This window comes from Eptesicus fuscus, chromosome 9, assembly GCF_027574615.1.
Source record: "Eptesicus fuscus isolate TK198812 chromosome 9, DD_ASM_mEF_20220401, whole genome shotgun sequence".
Lineage (NCBI taxonomy): Eukaryota > Metazoa > Chordata > Mammalia > Chiroptera > Vespertilionidae > Eptesicus > Eptesicus fuscus.
This window is the reverse complement of record NC_072481.1, coordinates 27,905,778-27,924,232: the sequence shown is the minus strand read 5'-3', so window position 1 is coordinate 27,924,232 and position 18,455 is coordinate 27,905,778. Positions and strand designations below refer to the sequence as shown.

General features: G+C 53.0%; 1 protein-coding gene across 10 annotated transcripts in view; it reads right to left on the bottom strand.

Moving 5' to 3' along the window:
- The window catches only part of ERI3 (ERI1 exoribonuclease family member 3), a 130,304-nt gene that overhangs the window by 12,577 nt on the left and 99,272 nt on the right, over nt 1-18,455 (bottom strand). For 7 of the 10 annotated variants that reach the window (XM_054721025.1, XM_028160172.2, XM_028160160.2 and 4 more), the window contains one exon: nt 11,876-12,008. In XM_054721025.1, the coding sequence (XP_054577000.1) occupies nt 11,876-12,008 (133 nt within the window). Of the gene's footprint in view, nt 1-11,875; nt 12,009-18,455 lie in introns of those variants that run through there. The other 3 variants (XM_008151220.3, XM_028160169.2, XM_028160175.2) reach the window with 2 other exon arrangements.

The following is an 18,455-nucleotide window of genomic DNA, read 5'->3' as shown; positions in this document are numbered from 1 at the left end:
CAATCATCCCGTCCCCAGCTTCTAAAGTGCCCCCGGCTCCAGTCCCTTTCCTACCTCCACTCCTTCCTAGTATCTTGATTTCTCTAAAACCTGCTGTGCCAGGAGGATGGCTGGGACCCGAGCTCTCAGCAGCCTGACCAGCCTGTCCTGCAAACCAAGGCACTATGGCAGCAGTAATGGAGCTGGGGCTCCTGGTCCTTGCCAGTGATGCCCTGGAGACGGGGCTGGCTATGCCTGGGGACTCAGAGCGGGGCTGCCCTCCCTAAGCCCAGCCTCACCTGGTAAATATTTCATCCTCAAGCTGCTCAGCTAATCCCTATTAATTTCAATACCGTCGCCTTGCCTGGCTCAGCTCCCAATGCATTATTTATCCCCTTTGTTTGTTTGTCGCTAACAGGTGGGCCCCAGCGGAGCTGCTGACTGGGGACAAGCCTACTCCATCACAGTGTGGCTGTGAATTAATCATGAGGACTAATGGGAACCACCTCAGCTCCAGGCACTTCTCAATCCGCCTCCCCTGCCCTGGCACACAGGGGTGGGCCAGGGCCATCTCAACTCAATTTAACTCAATTCAAAACAATACATTTTATTTATTATCTGCCTACATGAGTCAGATGCCATGTCATGCTTTGGGGAGACAAGCTGAACAAAACAGATGTAAGTTCCTGCCCTCAGGGAACTTACAATCTACTGGGGGAGAGAGGCATTAAACAACTCATTACTTAATTATGACTGTGACAGAGTGTATAAAAGGAGTGCAGGGTGCTAGGGAGTACGCTGGGGGGACAGGGAAGACTTGCCTGGGGAAACAAAATCTGAGATGTGCTCGAAGGATGAGTGGGTATTAATTAGGCCAAGGGATGGGAATGGGGGGCCCAAGGGAAAAATGAATGTGGGAAGCCCTAAGGTGAGAGATGGCATGGCAGGTTCCAGGAAGTGAGGGAGGGCATTGTGCTGGATGGAGTACAGGGAAATGGGAGAGGCTTGAAAAGGGGCAGGGGCCTGCCCCTATACCAACAAGGCCCAGTTGGGAGACACTCTTCTCCCTAACAACCAGCATTTGTCCTGGTGGATTACCCTGAACACCTGATACAAACACACTCACACTGCCTCTGCTGAGTTGAGCAACATCTGATTTCTTGACTTTGTGCTCCCAAGAGATGGTCAAGACCATTAACCCCCAAATGCAGATAGGAAACTCTAGGGAGCACTTGGCCTAGGGGCTTGTGAGGGGCCTGTGTGGGCCTTGCAGCACTCTGAGGCTTAGGTGCGCTATGGCAGAACAGCACAGGATGCACCCATGGCCCCCGAGGGGAGACCAGGCACAGGGTGGGGGACACTGACCCACCGCAGCCACACATGCTCAGACCACCTCCCAGGAAGGGACTTCCCTCGCCTCTGAAAACCCAGTACTGGACTGGGCACCCAGAAGACCTCAGCAAACATACATCTTCTGAATGAATGACTGAACAAAAGCGAATGCCCAGCAGAGAGCTTTTCCCCAGACACGCCCCTCAAAACTCTCCCAGAGATTTAAGCAGACAACTGAGTTAACCTGTACTCAGGTTTATACAGCACTTTCAAATCCTCAGAGGAAGCCTGGAGAGGCAGGAGCCATCACGAACCCCACTTTAAAGGGAAGAACCAGAGTCCCAAGAAGGTGAATGACGTACTCAGGACCCCCACCTGGAAGGGATGAGCCTTAACTAGCAGGAGGCCAGCCTGGCTCCAGAATATCCACAGATCCACCCGCTCTGTGGGCATTTCCCTAGGAATCTCTCTCGGTGACTCCAGGGACCTCAGCTCCCAAGAACAATCCTAAAAAGCACCTGGCTTAAGAATCAAGGGCAGCTCTGCCAGGGCAGGCGCCTCATTGTACACATGGTCGGGATTTGCAATTCTATTCAAAGTGGCCGCTTTGAAAATCCATATGTCTTCAGGCTCCCCGTACATCATGGTGTCAGGTCCTGGAGGGAGGCATCCATCGGAGGCTCCCAACACCACGGTCTGTGTGCCCGCACGCCCGATCCCACCCATGCCTGTCCCTGGCTCCCAGCTGCTCTGGCAGCACTCCCACCCTGTGCCAAGGCTCACGCTAGCTGCCTGCTTGGCCCAGCCTTACCCTTGCCCCCACACGAGTCTGGCTGCTGGGCCCCAGCCCTGCCCCATTTGCCTCCTCTGCCCTATCCAGACTCTGCCTGCTCTCTTGGAACTAGGAAGCCAGCACAGAGGCAGCCTCGATAACTCGCTAACGTGCTGCCCATGCTGTTCTTAAAAATTTATGACTGTGCAACACGAAAAATCCGGCTGAGGAGCCGTCATTAGCGGCGCTACCTTCCTCCCCCACCAGCGCCACCCTCGTAAATTGAGATTTATGGCTGCGGCAGGCGGGTGGGGTGTGTGCAGGCAGTGAGGATGCTGTGGGGGAGACAGGGAGACCGATGAGGCGGCGGTGGGGCCCGGGGCTCCCCCCTGCGGCAGCTCCCGTTTATCACAGTCTGCTGTGATACTCCCGAGAGAAGGCCTGGCCTCTCGGTGTCTGCACAGCCCATGCCAGATTCCATTAGCACTGGGAGTGGATGGGGAGGGGCCTATCTGGTGCCAATCACTGGCTTCTTTAGGTATAGGACCAGATCCTGAGGTCCAGGTGCTAAGCAAAGGCCTCTTAGCAGGGTGATTTGGGAGGGGGAAGGTTGGACCTGGGGAGAAAGTATCCTTCTTGTTTGGGGTCACAGGCCTGGGCCCCCAGAGTCAGCTTCTCTAACCAGAAGCATCTAGGTTGGGCTGTGATTGCGGTATCCCAACCACAGAACTGAAGGGGAGGCAGGGAGGGTGGAATAAGGATGCCAGGAACCTTCCCTTCCTTCTCCTTTCTCTGGCAAGAAGGGCCAGTGGAGAGGCTAGTAAAGGCGAGTGCAGGTGCTGGACCGAGTCTCAGCCGTCTCCCTTCAGAGGCCAGGCTGGGGCTGAAAGAAGAGGTGATCCCACAAGCCCGCCCTCCCCCTCAGCAAGCCCTCCCGGTTACCTCCCCTCCTCTCCTCCCCTGCTCACTTAGCCCTGTCAGCCAGGCCATTATGAAATTGGGGTTTCATTTACAGACTAATTAAACATTACAGCTTGTTCACAATTACAACGCGGGGATGAGGGAGTAACTAATTACGGAAGAAATGAGCTAACATTTATCTCTGCTCCCACCCTCCCTCTTCCCACTGCCCCCCCCCCCCCAATCTGGCTTCCTCCCACTCTCTGGTCAGTACCAGCTCAAAAGGCTTATTTCCTAGGATGGGGACTGGAAGGACCCCGTCCCCACCCACCCGGGACACAAGATCTTATTGCTGTTCCCAGCTACTCTGGGGGAGGGGCTTAGCTCCCAGGGCCCTGCCTAGGGACAGTCATGGCTCTTGCACAAGCCAGTGTATGACTAGAGTAGGACCCTGTTTCGATATGTGCTTATAGCATCTGGGCTGGGGGTGGGGGGACACTGCCTGCCCTTCGGTGCATGAGTGTGACAGTACTGTGGGGCTCGGTTTTGGTGTGGCTGCTACAGACAACTGTGTGTGTGATGGGGTATGAGCGTGAATGAACCATGCCCTCACCCCCCCAACCCCAGAACAGAACAGAAAAGAACTAGGTGGCTGCAGGAGGTGGTGCTCAAAGCAGGCCTGAGATGTGGCCCTGGTAGCCCCCGGCCCGAATCTCCCCTGGGAGGCCCCATTCACTAGCATCTCTGAAGCAAGAGCGGCAGAAGGGTACCCTGCCCTGAGTCTCACCTTGTCCCTGCCCTCAGGCTGGCCTTGGCTGCTGGCCAGATGCCCCCTGGGGTCCAAGGAACCTTGGGGTTCTGGGGGCCCCCTGTGGGCAGGAGTCCTGGGTCTTGCTGGCCTGCCACAGAGTTTAATAATAGTAACAGGGAGAGTAAGCGTTTCCATCCTTCCTGCCTTTGGGCAGAAGAAGAAAGGAAAGAGGAGGGAGAGGAGGGAGTGGAGGGAGCGGGCTGAAGGGAGGCTTTGAGGCCTCAGAACTCACATCAAACAGCCGGATCTGGGCCTAATTGTCTGACCCCTGCCCCTGCCTTCAATCAGCTCTGAGGCTCCCCGCCCGCCCCTCGCCTAACTAGCAGCCATGTTCTCCTCATTAGAACAAGCTCCCCTTGCACACGTGTCCCCGGACATGTTCCCAACACTCCCCGCTCCCACCCTGCCTGGTAGGTGGGTACAGCTGGAACCCAGTTTTGGAGGGTCCTCTGGGACAGCTACACCTCAGCCACCACAGCTGCTGGCCTGAGCTGCTCAGCCCCTCCCTGAACTGCAGGAGCCTGGATGCCGCGTGCTGTGACATCCCTAGGCAGGCTCAGCTGCGGGAACATTCTGTCCTCTGTGTGTCCTTCTTGCTACAGCCCAATTGTCTCAGACACACAGCTCCTGAGGGCGGGGGTGTTTGAATTCTGTTCCCTTCTGTCTGGCTCAGCCTGGCAGGGGATCTGGTCTGGGTCAGGGTTTGTGTTCAGAGGCTACAAGCTGAAGGAACTTGTCTGCCTACTGTACATGGATGGTTCTTTTAAATGGATCCAGGCGTGGCGATGCGTGTGTGCTTGGGGTTGGTGGCATGACAGTGAGGAAGTACAGCTTGCCGATTAAGAGCTCTGACCCTAGAGAGGTGTGTGTTTAAATTCTGGCTCTCCACGTCCTTGCTCTGTAGCCTTGGATGAATGACAACCTCCTGAGCCTCAGTTTCCTACCTGGTGATATCTCCTGTCTCACAGGGTTTGGGAATTCAATGAGATAAAGTCCTCTTGACTACATGTGACGCCCAGCAAATGTCGTAGAAGGCTACTGGTACAGACGGGGATTCAGGCCAAACCACACATTCCCCTCTCCATCGGCCCCAGGCCCACCCTTCCCCGCTGGGCTCTGGGCCCTGGTCAGTAGTGTTAAGGACTGGAAGACCTGTGAGAAGGGTCCAGAGTGCCCTAGAAGATGAAGAACAGCTCCCAGGGGCACAGCTAATACCAGGGCAGAAGAACCTAAGCTGGAGCCTAAACTCAGAGGCAAGGATGCCACACGGCAGCAACAGGTAGGTGGGGCAGTGCCCAGCTTAAGGATTGTCAGGGGGCATTGGGTTGGATGAGGTAGGTCAGCAGGACTGGTCCAGGAGGTATGGATCGTCCCAGGCATACTGTGGGCAAGGGAGGAGGGCTGCTATGAACACCACTGGAGCAAGCTGTCTGGGCTGCTCTAGGAATCCATTCACAGGGTACCAGGCCTTTACAAGATTGGGGGAGGGGCCCTGACATTGTCTCTCACCTTAAACCAGTGGTAATGACTTGCAAATATTGATGAAAACGCAAACTAGAGAGATTGTGTTTTTCGGGGAGTGAAGGTGGGGAGAGGGGATAAGGAGGAAAATAAACTGAAATGAAGTCCGGTTATCTCCCATCTGTGGCTGCTCCTAATCCCCCAGCCCAAAGGAATCCAATGCAGCCCCTTATCTGCCCTGTCAATCACTCCATCACCACCCAGTGCTTGGTGGGCACCGCACGCCCTCACATACACTCAAGCACATGCTCACACATGCACACACACGTACACACTCACTCCACCGACTCTTGCTCCAATACTCCCGCCCACCCCCAGCCCATTACTCCTCAGAGTAGGAGCAGCAAGCACGCGGGTCCTGCCAGATGGATGCAATTTGCATAATATCAGCAGCGGAGGCAGCAAGATCACCAGGGGTCAGGGCGCTGACATCCCCGCACAGTCTATCTGCAAGTGCTAATTTGGCCGGCATTGATCTGTCTTTCTGATTTCTTTGTCATTTACGTCTGCGATGGTTTGACAGGAGATACAGAGAGAGACAAGGGGAGGCCTGGCTGGGGCCCGGGGCTAGGAAGGTAGGGAAACAAAGATTGTACTTCCCAGTGCAGCACACACACAGAACACATATGTACAAATATCAGAACTTTCCTCCATCCATCCGTCAGTCCACTCATCCGTACGTCTATCCATTTTCCATCTGTGGTTGCTACTGAAGACCAGAGCATGGTGTCTGGCAAGGACCAAGTCTTCAAATGTCCCTGGGGCTCCAAGGGTGCCAAGCTTGGGGAGGAAGGCGCACACCCCTCTCCCTGAGCACTATCTAAGCAGGCCAGGGGAGCCTCTGTGCCTGGAGAGTCCTCTCTTCTCATGGCTATCCATCCTCCTCACTTTCTTTGGGAGACACCACAAAGAACACACAGGAGTGGGGGTAGTGCTGGGGAAGCATGCACTCCAGTGTCTCTGGGCCCTCCCCATGAGGCAGCTGTCTGAAGCAGGGGGAGGTCCCCTCTAGGACAGCCAGGGAGAGGGCTATCAGGTCTGCTGGGGCCTCACATCCATACTTCACCACCATCGCATCATCTGAAAACCAGACACGCGGCTCTTGCTAATTCTGAGGTCCTACTTGAGCCAGAAAGTCCTATATTAGATCATATTTAAATGCCACATTCTGTTGAACCCTGGGCCAGACTCCCCAAATTCTTCCTTGTGTTGGGAGGAAGGTTCATCATAGGGATGGAGACCCTGCCAGGATGGGAGATGTCACGGGGAAAGGGGAGGGGCAGAGATCACAAAACTGGGAAGAAAGAGCCCACTGCAGAGAAGTGGGCATGGTCAAGGGAGGCAGAGGGCTAGAGCCATCCAGAAGTGAAAGCCGCCTCCCGCTGGCCACAGAGGCTGTCTGGGCCCCACCTCCTTTCCCTTGCCTATGCTAGCAGAGGCAGGGTGATCAGAAGGAACTCCCTGCTGGGCAAGAGGGGGGCTGGTGTTTGCTGTGTGCTAATCCTAGGCCCGAGGTCTTCAGAGGGACCCGGAGAACTTCAAGGAGGGGAAGGCAAAGCTGTACTGTAGCCGAGCTCATTAGCCAGCACCCCCACACCTCCACTAGGAGGAGGGCGGGCGGCCGGGGAGCTGGTGGCAGAAGCAGCAGAGAAAAGGCTGTCACTGTCCTTTCTTCCTTTTGGTACAAGAGTCTCCCCGAGCCGGCGGTTCTCCTGTAGTGACACCTCTCACGGGCGCTAATGAGATCCATGTCACAGAGCTAATGCGCTCTGACTAGGCTCTTGATAGACACCCCACTCCTTCAGGGGAGACCACAGGCCAGTACTGCCCTCCTGGGGCCAGACCCCATCCTGCCACTTGCCAGCCCAGCTCTCTTGGCAAACTGTGCTGGGCAACAAACTCCTGAGAGGATCCACTTGTTGTCTGGCCATCCTGCCTTACCAGGAGCCTCAGAGGGACCCTCCTCAGCCCCTGAGCGGAGGGGTTAAGCAACCAGGGCAGGACCACCCAGCTGGACATCAGGGAAGGTTCCAGTTATTCTCCCAGACAGCTGAAGCCAGCAGTCTATCGGGCCTCCACGTCCCAACAGCCGGTGAGATTTTACTAACACTTCCTTTGCAGACTTCCAAAAAGAAAGAAGCAAAGGAGGCCTGGGTCTTGCCCTTAGAGAGGTCAAGTATGTGGGGACTGATCATTAGCAAACAAATTATAATCAGGGACTAAAGGTGTATTCTGTACACCCACACTGGGAGGGCCAGGCAGGATTCCCAGAGGAGGTGGCCCCTGGAAGATGGACAGGTTTTCCTGAGCCAAGAGGTAGAGAGCAAACCGAACTCACAAGAGTAAGAACTGTCAGGGTCAGAAAGAGGTCAGAAGTGGTCGTGGGGCATTGGCTCTGAGCACGACTCTAGCAGAAGTGAAGGGGTGGCAATGCTTCCTTTCCTTTCTTCCTCCGTTGTTGCTCCTGAAGCTTTGTCAAGGCCTGTAAGTTTCGCTGATACTGAAGGAAATGAGGGAAGTGAGCTTATTTTCTTCCTTATTGTCTCTGTTGGTAGCACAAAGCCTGACACCAAAAGGTACTCCCAGTTCAGCACAGTGGTGAGAACATAGGCTTTGCATTGATACGGTCCTGGGTTTGAATCCTGACTCCTCAAGTCATCTGGCTGAGTGACCTCAGACAAGTAACTTAACTAGTTAAGCCTCAGTGTCCTACCTTATACAATGGGAATGATGATGTCTGCCTTCATAATACTGGTGTGAAAATTAAATTCATTAACATAAATGCCCCCAAATAATGTGCGTGTCTTGCTGACCTGGGCTGAAAGGAAAGAAGCACAGCACTCAGCAGTCCCTGGTGGAGGCTGCCTGCTGAGAATCTTTGGTCCAAGCCAAGGAAGCGGACAGAGCCCACGAAACAGCCTGTTCTACACACATGCAGTCCCTCCTCATCCACAAGCCGCTCCAGCAGCACCCTGCTCACCAGGCCAATCCCCTCCCCCAGGAGGCGTCCTCCCGACTGCGAGGCCATGCTGACAGCCCACAGCCCGTCCTCCCAGAGTTTCAATGCTTCCACCGCTGGGTCCCCTCTCCCTCAGTCCCCAGGGCCAAGCTGATACCCCCTCCTGGACTGTGCCTGTGGGCTCTGTGGGGGCTGGGCACTGTGTCTGTCATCTTTACCAATACATTTCTAGCACTTATCACATAGTAGGAGCAAAGTAAATGTTCACTGACCTGGTCCTGACTCCATTCCCACAGCCACTGCGGGCTCTGAATTAATCTTCACCTCCATGTACCTTACTGCACCTCCCCTTCTGCAGTTTCTCCTCACTAGTCTTCCCTGTTCATACTCTCAGGCTGCTCTGACCAGGTCACTCCTCTGCCTGGACATTCCCACACTCCCTCTCAAACAACCCAGCCACCCATATCCATCCTACCAGCCATCTCCCCTTCTGTAGCTGGGTCTCCCTGCCCCTCCCATTAGCCCACCCATCCCGTATGCCTGCTCCCTTGCTCTCTCAGCACCTCCACCATCCAATGCTTGGCAGGAGTCCCCACAATGTAGGCCCCACAGGCTCCTCCTGCCACACGTACCTTAGAAAGAGGCTCAGGATCATCAGTGGGCTTAGAGTCATTGGTAATTTGGGAGAACCAAGCAGATCCTGGAGATGGCTAAGCTGTGGGATCTGCAGAACCCTTGCCCAGCATAACCAATGCTGCCTCACCCCCACCCCCAATATACATACCACTCCCCACTCCAGGCTGGCAGCTCCTCACAGAGTTAATTAGCACCATGTCACCGAGGACCAGCCTGAGTGGCCAGTGACAGGAGCTGACCCCTGACCCCAGGGCTGGGAAATAGTCCACATCAAACTCTTACAGCACGACCCTTTTAGCACGCACAGTAACTCGGGGCACCGCCAGCTGAAGCTCATTAAAGCTGTCTCTTTGGCGCGAGGGCCATTAACCTCACTGCTCAAAACCCATGCCTCCCCTCCCCGCCTCTCCCAGCCCAATTAATGCCCTGCATCTTCCCTCCCTTCCAAGAACCCTTACCCACACCCCAGAGCCAGTCAGGAGCTGGCAGGGCAGCCCCCTTCATTCAAAAATACAAACACCAAATGCCAGGAATCCCCAGTGTCCTTGAGTACCCACTGTGTGCCAGGCACTGCACAAGCCCTTCACACAGCTGACTTCACTGAACCTTCCCAACAGCCATGAGAGGCAGTAGCACTCTCCCTTGTCTAAGGTCACAGGGCTCTGGACGGGAGAACTAGAACAACTGGCTCCAAAGCTCTACTCTGTTGTCACTCACAGCCTTGGGCTGTCCCCTGGGGCCCACCAAGATGGAAAAACCTTCTCCTATAAAGAGGAAAGGAACACTTCAGGGGTCCTAACCCAGAATCGACACGAGGGAAGAGAAAAGAAGGGAACCGCTGAGTCCCAGGAGGCAGCAAACAGTGGAAACAAGGAAGCCCTTTCTCTCAAAAACACACCCTGGATAGATACATAGAAGGAGGGCACCCAGCTCCCTGTGCAGGGTGAGTTAACCCAGTCCCGCTGGTCCCTCCCACTGGCCAGACTCAATTACAGGCAGTCCCTCCTCCCCTGGGCCAATGCAAGTCCTCTCACTCGTCCTTGTTCTCTGGTCTCTACCTTTCCCATCACTCTTTCATTGACTCATCTACTCACTTGTTCATTCACCACCTGATTGGGTTTATTGAGCACCTATTAAGAACTAGTTTGTGCAGCACAGAGTGCCTCAGTGAGTCTGAACCAGAGCTCTGATCACGCTGTTTTCTCACAAACCTCCTGTCTCATCAAAACCTCACGAGAAACCCACTCCCTTTAACCTGTCATCCCAGGCCCACTTACATCCCCACCCATTTTCTAGCTATTCCCTAACCCAAAGGTCCCACTGCAGTCACTGGAAGCTATTTGTAGATGCCTGGACCTGCCATCGCAGTATGCCAGGCTTCCTCGTGCCCTCAGGCTTTGTACACATACTTCCCCCTAAGAAGAAAATCCTTTCCCCATTTTTCTGCCTAGCAAACTCCTATTCATCCTTCCAGGATCTGCTGACTCAAGTGTCCTCTTCTCTAGGAAGCTTTCTGCTCACCTCCCAGGCATACCACCTTGCTAAGTTTGGGGTCTCCACTGCATAGAACAGCAGTTGGGAGGGAACAGCAATTGCTTGGAGTACCCCCCAAATCCTTAGACCCATTGACCACTCCTCCCCCTTCTCCCCCCAACAAGAATGATACGCGGCATCCCAGAAGTCAGTGAGATGTAAATGAAGGAGTAGAAGCCATTTGGCAACTGAGAAAACCTTGTTTGGGGCAGCACAGGTGTTTCTAACACAGCCCTCAGTGGCTTGGTGGCAAATGCCCAGTTCAGTCTCTGTCTCCTCCAGGATGTGAGCTCCCTAAGGACAGGAACTTCTACTCAGAATGCCCAGCACCCACCAGGCACCAATGATGTCTGTGGAAAGGATGAGGGGCTCGTCTGTAGCAAGTGACTGGGTCCCTTGGTGTATCTTGCCAGTCCCTCCTTCAGCCCCTGATACCTCCCCAAAGGTACATAGGTTATGATAATGTCATAGTGCCACCCAAGAATACCCCTGCTCCTCCCCACTTGGAACAAAGCCTTGCCTGCTAAAAACCACTTGCATGCACATGTATGTACATGCACACAAAATAATTCACATAGAAATGAACAGACATACATTCTGACAAGCTGACGATTGCTCCCATATACAGACACATGCCCTCAGGAAAATATAGAGATATATTGTTACACACATGCATCCCTCAAATACAGATATACATGGACACACATATACTCTTAGACACACGGAGACATGCAGCTGAAGTTGCCAAATGCACACACACACACACACACACACACACACACACAGTCACTCACAGACAGACATGTATCCATACTGAGAGATCAGAAGCTAGCAGAGCCTCCAATGCCTAGAACCACGGCCATTTCAGCTGCCTTCCAAGCAGTAATCCCCCTGAGGGTGCACCCCCACCTGGTACCCCAAGTGGCCCCTCCCAACCCAGTCACCGCTCAATGGAGGCTGCTGCTCCTGCGGGGGAGTCAATACCCTGTGGACGGAGCCATCGGTCAGAAGGACCCCGACTAATTAAAAGCTGGTGAGGTTTAAATAATTCATCTCCTTAACTCCCATTGATCGCCCAGTTTAGTGGCCACAGACTTGAAACAATATTAAACAGCCTCCTCCAGCTCCACGGGGGGTGGGTGAGCTGACATGTGCCCACCCCTCTGAGGATATCTCCCACCAGAGATTCAGCCAGAGGCAGGGGTACCTTGATTTGAATCCAAGGCCACCTGTGACCCACCCAAAGCCCAGACCCCAGTCTCCTCCTAAATATTGTTTTGAGAGACCCTTTCCAATGGTCTGGTTTCATTCTCCCTTCATACCCCCTTTCCCCGCTCTCCCCAGCTACAGAGAGCACCTTGTTAGAGCTCAAAAAACGCCACAGAACCCCTCTGTGTGCCAGGGGACTGGGGCATATGGACAGGAGACTGACCGGGCTGCCAGGGGGACATGTGGAAGGACTGACCAATGCCGCTGTGGGGCCGGCCTATGTGCTGCAGGCTGAGGCCCTTGTTCATGTCTAGAAGTCCGTTCTTGGGCCAGCAGCCCATGGCGAAGCTGTAAGCCTGGAAGACAGGAGGCAAGAATGGTTAACAGAGGCCCTGATCCTGAACCAACCCATCACTCCCCTCATCAGATCTTTCCCTCAAGGACTTATTCTCATCATACCACTTCATGAGCGTCCCCTCACAGGGTCCCCTTGCCACCAGAAAACCCCTTCCTCCTCTAGAGCTCCCTTTCTCCTGGGCATCTCCCATCGGAGGCCCTTTGGCCCTCACTGGGTGCCCCCTCACCAACTCCTCTAGAGAGCTCCCATTTACTAAGACCCTCCTTGTTAGGACCCTGCCTCTCACCAGGGGACCCCCTTCACCTTAAATTCCCTCCTCTCCAGAGTCCTCAGCACTCTGCTGGGACCCCTCCCATAGCATTACTGGCCACAGAGACTGTGGTCCGGAAGACTTGGAGACTAATGTATTCAAACTTCACAGATAGGAAAACCAAAGTGAGAGGGGGCCAACCACCTGCCTGTTACGGGTGCTTTTGACCCAGAGACAGGCAAGGCTGTAGAAGGCTGAGTGCCATGCGAGTGTTCAACTGAGTGCCATGCGAGTGTTCAACTGGGGAGGGGTAAAGTCACCTGGTGAGACTCAAGCAGCAGTGAGGGGAGCACACGAAGGGTGTGTGTGTGTGTGTGTGTGTGTGTGTGTGTGTGTGTTAGGGGAAGCAGATCTCTGCTGAAGGTCAAGTGCTCACTTATGCATATTCAAAGCGGCCACCCATCGATCTGTACTTAATTGTTTTCCTGGGGTTGGGGAAGGAAGTGCTGGGGGCATCGATCTGCTCAGACCCCCAGCACTTCATTGCTCCCCTCCATCCCCTACTCCTGTCACCTGACAGCGGCCAAACTCCATGGGGAGGGAGAGGTAAGGTACATGGCAGGACAGGGATGGCTCCTGCTCTTACATTCCTTACAGGCATGATGACCTGATGTCACAGGTGAGGAAACTGAGACCCAGAAAGAAGAGACATACAAGGGTTAGAACATCATTAAGTGGCCCATTGGGAATTTAATTCCTGCTCAGCCTGCTGGCAAAGTCCTGGGCTCCTACCAGTGGGCTTGCATAGCTAGCTGACACTTCAAACATTATCCTTCCACTCACTTTAGAAGTCCCCAAACATCAGGCTGCCCTTCTCCAGTGGCAGGAAGCATGTGGGACAGTGGTCAATGGGAATGAAGCTTGGGTGAGTCCCCAGAAGTTAGATGGTGAGTCCGCTGCTGATACTAAAGTGACTGCAGCCATGGTCAGACAGGCACTGAAGTGCCCCTGCCCATCACTATGCCCAAGAGGTCCCCAGCCCACCACAGACTCCTTCACAGGGAGAGCACCAGCACAGGTTCAGAAACAAAGATAGGAAGCTGGACACAGAGTCTGTGCCAGGGCTGAGGAGCTGGGCAGAGGGCTAGTGTCCTTCGTTCCCAGCTGCAGGAACCAAGCCTTGGCCCCACAGGCACTGAAAGGCTAGGAGCCAGTGTACTTCACCCTTAGCACCCTCCAAAGCCATTATCCTTGACCATGGAGTTACTAGCCACAGCCCAACTTCCCAGCCAACCCTCCCACCCTTTCCCAAGTCACAGCTGCAACCACAAATTGGGGGCTGAGTGTGAGGCTCAAGGACAGGGGAGAGGTCGTTGGCTTTGAGCCAGGGCGGAGCCGGGAATGCAGGCGGGGAGGGAAAGCAGCCAGTGGGTGGTGCAGAGCTGAAGAAGCCGCTATGCATGGTCAGGGCCAGGCCTGGAGTGCAGTGGGCCAGAGAGCAGTGGCGGGCCGGCTTTCAAGTACTTTAAAATCACTTACAAAGGCCGGATTAAACGATCAGAAATTCCATTTAATAGGACAAATAAAGAAATAACAATCTACTCTATCAGCCTGGAGAAGGCAAGCTGGATAGTTTTTTTTTTTCTCCTTCTAAAAAGGAAAAAGGGAAGGAAGGGAAAAAAAGAAGGATAATGTGTGTTTACTCAAGCAAAGAAAAAAATATTTAAGTGATGTCGGGGAGAAGATTGCAGTAACTAGTGAAGAATAACATCGTCTACTTTGCTGTCAAATCACACCCGAATTTCAGTAATAGATTCTCGGCTGACACTCAATTCAATTCGAAGGTGATCCTGCTTTATCCCAGCCCATCAAATATTAAACACTTGCATTAGCAGGTGCTGCCGCTTCCCGGCTTAAAGCGGCGGGCGGGCGGCAGGGCTGCTGAGGCCCCTCTGCTCTGCTCTCGGCTCAGGGACAGGGCAGCTCAACGTTATCTGCACGTCATCCTGAGTCTTATCGCAGCTAAGCGAGAAGACCACTTCAGATAACATTAGACGCTTGCCCCAATGCGTGTCAGTATGATTAGATTATTATTATAATAATGACTCCCCAAGAACTTCCCCCGACTGGGACATGTGGAAGGGGGGTGGAGGGCAGTGAGCCCAGGAGGACCAGGCTGGACCAGGGCAAGCCAGAACCCATGGCAGGAAGCCGGGGCACCAAGCACGGCGGCAGCGCCGGTCCCGCCTGACAGATGCCTTTCAGGAAGGGCAGTCTAGCTTGTCAGAGCCAGGGCGAGATGAATTGGCGTCTCCACCGTGGCCGCGGGTGTCATGCCGCACAGTTTCATATTCCCAGATAAGGTGTGATAACCAATTGCTGCTGTGACATGGCCTCATCCAGCACTTCCTCAGGGGGGCACGGGCGGGGGAGGGGCAGTGCGTGCACATGGGTCTGGCAAGCTCCTAATAAGAGGGATTTAATTTTTACAAATGCTGCTTCCAGTGGGGCCTTCACATACCAGCCAAAGTCCAAAATGATATTAAAAATGGTTAATTAAAACTGCTCTTCTTCAGCCTGGGCTCTCCCTCTGCTGCCCTGCTGAGAATCCTGGCATGTCTCCTCCAGGTACTGCCACATACCCCTGCAGAACTGAAACTTCACGCGTGACCACAGTCTCATGGAACCCTCTAGGCACAGTAAGATGGACCAGTACCTCAAGCTACCCCTGCCACCTCAGGTACCTTTCAGGCACAGCCAGTGGACACAGAGAGCCATGCAGAGAATACGGGGTCCTATAGCAACTTGTGCTCCCACCAATATGAGGTCTGAATACTTACACCTGCTGCCCTATGCACTTGTACCCACATGCCCACCACCCTCAGCACACATTTCTAAAGCCCCTGCCCTCCTCCCAGATATATACACTGTGGAGCGTGTATACCCATGCAAGTGTGCCCCTCCTTCCATTCCCCACTCACTCCTGACATCCTCCCTAAGAGATTACACCCACCCAGGATTCTTAACAGAGACTTCCTGGGAGTTCAGTTCAGAACAGGGTGGTGTGGGCTCTGTCTCAGATTCTGGCTGGGAAGTCAAGTCTGGGACCCAGGGAACCATCAGAGACGGACAATACAGGAGGCTGTCCACAGGGACAATGGAGACAAATAGGCCCATGTGGGATTGGAGGTGGCTAGGAAAGCTTCCTGGAGGGAGGGGTACTGGAGGGCACCAGGTAGAAGACATAGCAAGGGCAAAGGAGAATGGCAGGAGCAAGCTTGACGAGTGCATAGGAAAGGGCTTGGGTGTTGCTGGGGCAGCCAACACCGGCAGAAGGAGTCATATCTTCAGATGCTGACTCCCAGCTCTGTGCAAACTGGCATCAATCGAGGGGCCCCAATTATAGTCTACCGCCTTTCCCCCACTGTTTCCTATTCCCACTCTTTCTCTTCTGCCAGCCTGTGTGGTGTGGGGGTAAGGGACCCAGTAGCTTTCTGACCTTGATCAGTGTGGGGCAGGAATCTGTTTTAAGAGCTCTTGCCAAGATCTGTGCCTGAGCCCCTTTTCCATGCAGGTTCCAAATTCTCTGGGAGCCACTTTTCCAGCTGCACTTCTGCCAGCTGTCAGGCCCACTTGATGGGTTCCTGACCAGAGGGTGGGGCAGGTGGGAGGATGTCTGAGGAGCCCAAGTCCTGTCCAGGGTAGGTGGAGTTGTGGTGAGAGATGCTGGTCCACCAAACTGCGCCCTCCCAGCCCTGTGCCAGGCAGGCATGCACACTTCCCTTCCCCTGGGCTGCTGTAATTTCCATGCGCAGGGAAGCAGGTGCCGAGCTGCTCCCGGCTGGCTCTCCCCTCTCGTGCTCTGCCCGCCTTGGCTGCTGCCCCATTAGCTTAGTGGCCAGCCATCTGCGACGGGCCTGCCACGCAGCCCTGCTGTAGGCGCGGCGGGTGGCCCCCTGTGTAACAGGGAGCTTTGCCATTAGTGCCTTTAATATTCTGACACCTCAGCACAGCCTGCTATTACATGCAAACGCTGATCGCCCTGTGAAATTACATTGCTGGGCCCGCGAAATGGAATCGTGTATAATCAGCCTCCTCCATGCACTGTCAGTCCCATCACAAACACGGCGCCCGGCGGCTTACGGGGGCTTAGCAGCTGCGACAAGTGTATTGGGTTTAATAGATGAAGTAGCCCTCATCGGCAGCAGCATCAGATCCTTCAAAGAGGAAAGAAGAGGCATCGACAGCTGCTGGGGTGTCTTTGCCCACCCACTCACTACCTACCAGGGCCCTGAGAGTAGGGTGGACACAGAGGGAGCAAGAACCCAGCTCAAACTGCAGACAGAAGCACAGACTACCCTGCAACTTCCAGAAAACCCAGAGCTCCCAAGCCAACACCAGCACACCGACATACCCAACCTCTCCACAAGTTGGGGAGGAGCAGATCTCTGGGTGACTGTCACCCTCTGGGCCTAAGGCTGATGGGCCATTTGCCAAGCTGAGGAACCAAATCAAACCAAATGCCAATTCCCATGAACACTCAACAGACAAAGCTGTAAACATGATACTCTGGAGGATAGGGGAAATAAAGTATGACAGACGTAACTACTACCTAACCTTTTTATCTAACTGGCCAACAGTTCTTTAGTTGGTGGACCAAGTACCAAGGTCACAGGTAAACATGAGGATGGTGTGCTCAGGAGCCCAGTCTTACAGAAGAGCAATGTCTGGGCTCAACAGTCAGACAAACCAGAATTTGGTTCCCAGTTCTGCCAGTTATTGGCACTGTAATTTTGGATGAGTTATTAAACCCCTCTGAACCTCAGTACTACAAAATGGAACGGTAGTTCTTTCTTAGAGGTATACATACCTAAGGTCACTCAGGAATGCCTGTCCCACTGCCACCTCCAAATACCCTTGGTGCCATCACCCAAAATGCACATTGCCTTTGAGAATGCTGTTCCCTCTCCCTTTTCTGGGTTCAGTCTAACGCACCAATTGTGGCAGATTGTATTTTCCAGTATCTCCCATCTCCCTGTTCTTCTTACAATGTGACTCAAGAGGGGGAGTCTTGAAATAGGATGTGTGTTTTTTTAACTTTACTATTTCAACCAACATAGTAATGCAGAAGTAATACTATGTAACCTCAAGAAATGCTATATAATATCAGAAATGCTAACCAGATAAAGATACTACAAAGAAAGAGAATTGCAGGCCAATATCCCTGATGAACACAGATGCTAAGATCCTCAACAAAATAGTAGCAAATCGCATCCAGCAATATATATATTAAAAAGATCATACACCATGATCAAGTGGGATTTATTCCAGGGATGCAAGGCTGGTGCAATATTCGCAAATCAATCAATGTGATACATCCCATAAACAAACTGAAAGACAAAAATCACATGATCATATCGATAGACACAGAAAAAGCATTTGACAAATTTTTTTTTTATCAAAAATCCAACACCCATTTTTGATAAAAATTCTCAGCAAAGTGGGAATAGAGGGAGCATATCTCAACATGATGAAGGCCATATATGACAAACCTACAGCCAACATCATACTCAATGGGCAAAAACTAAAACCATTTCCCCTAAGAATAGGAACAAGACAGGGATGCCCACTGTCAGCACTCCTGTTCGACATAGTACTGGAAGTGCTAGGCATAGTGATTAGGCAAGAAGAAGAAATAAAAGGCATCCAGATTGGAAAAGAAGAAGTAAAACTGTCATTATTCGCAGATGACATGATATTGTACATAGAAAACCCCAAAGACTCCATAAAAAAACTACTAGACTTAATAAATGAATTCGGCAATGTAACAGGATACAAAATTAACACCCAGAAATCTATGGCTTGTTTATATATCAATAATGGACTCACAGAAAGAGAAACTAAAAAAAAAATCCCATATACCACTGCACCAAAAAAATTAAGATACCTAAGAATAAACTTAACTAAGGAGGTAAAAGACCTATACTCGGAAAACTACAGGATGTTGAAAAAAGAGATAGAGGCCCTAGCTGGTTTGGCTCAGTGGATAAAGTGTTGAACTGTGGACTGAAGGGTCCCAGATTTGATTCCTGTCAAGGGCACATACCTGGGTTGTGGGCTCAATCTCCAGTAGGGGGCATGCAGGAGGGAACAATCAATGATTCTCTCTCATCATTGATGTTTCTATCTCTCTCT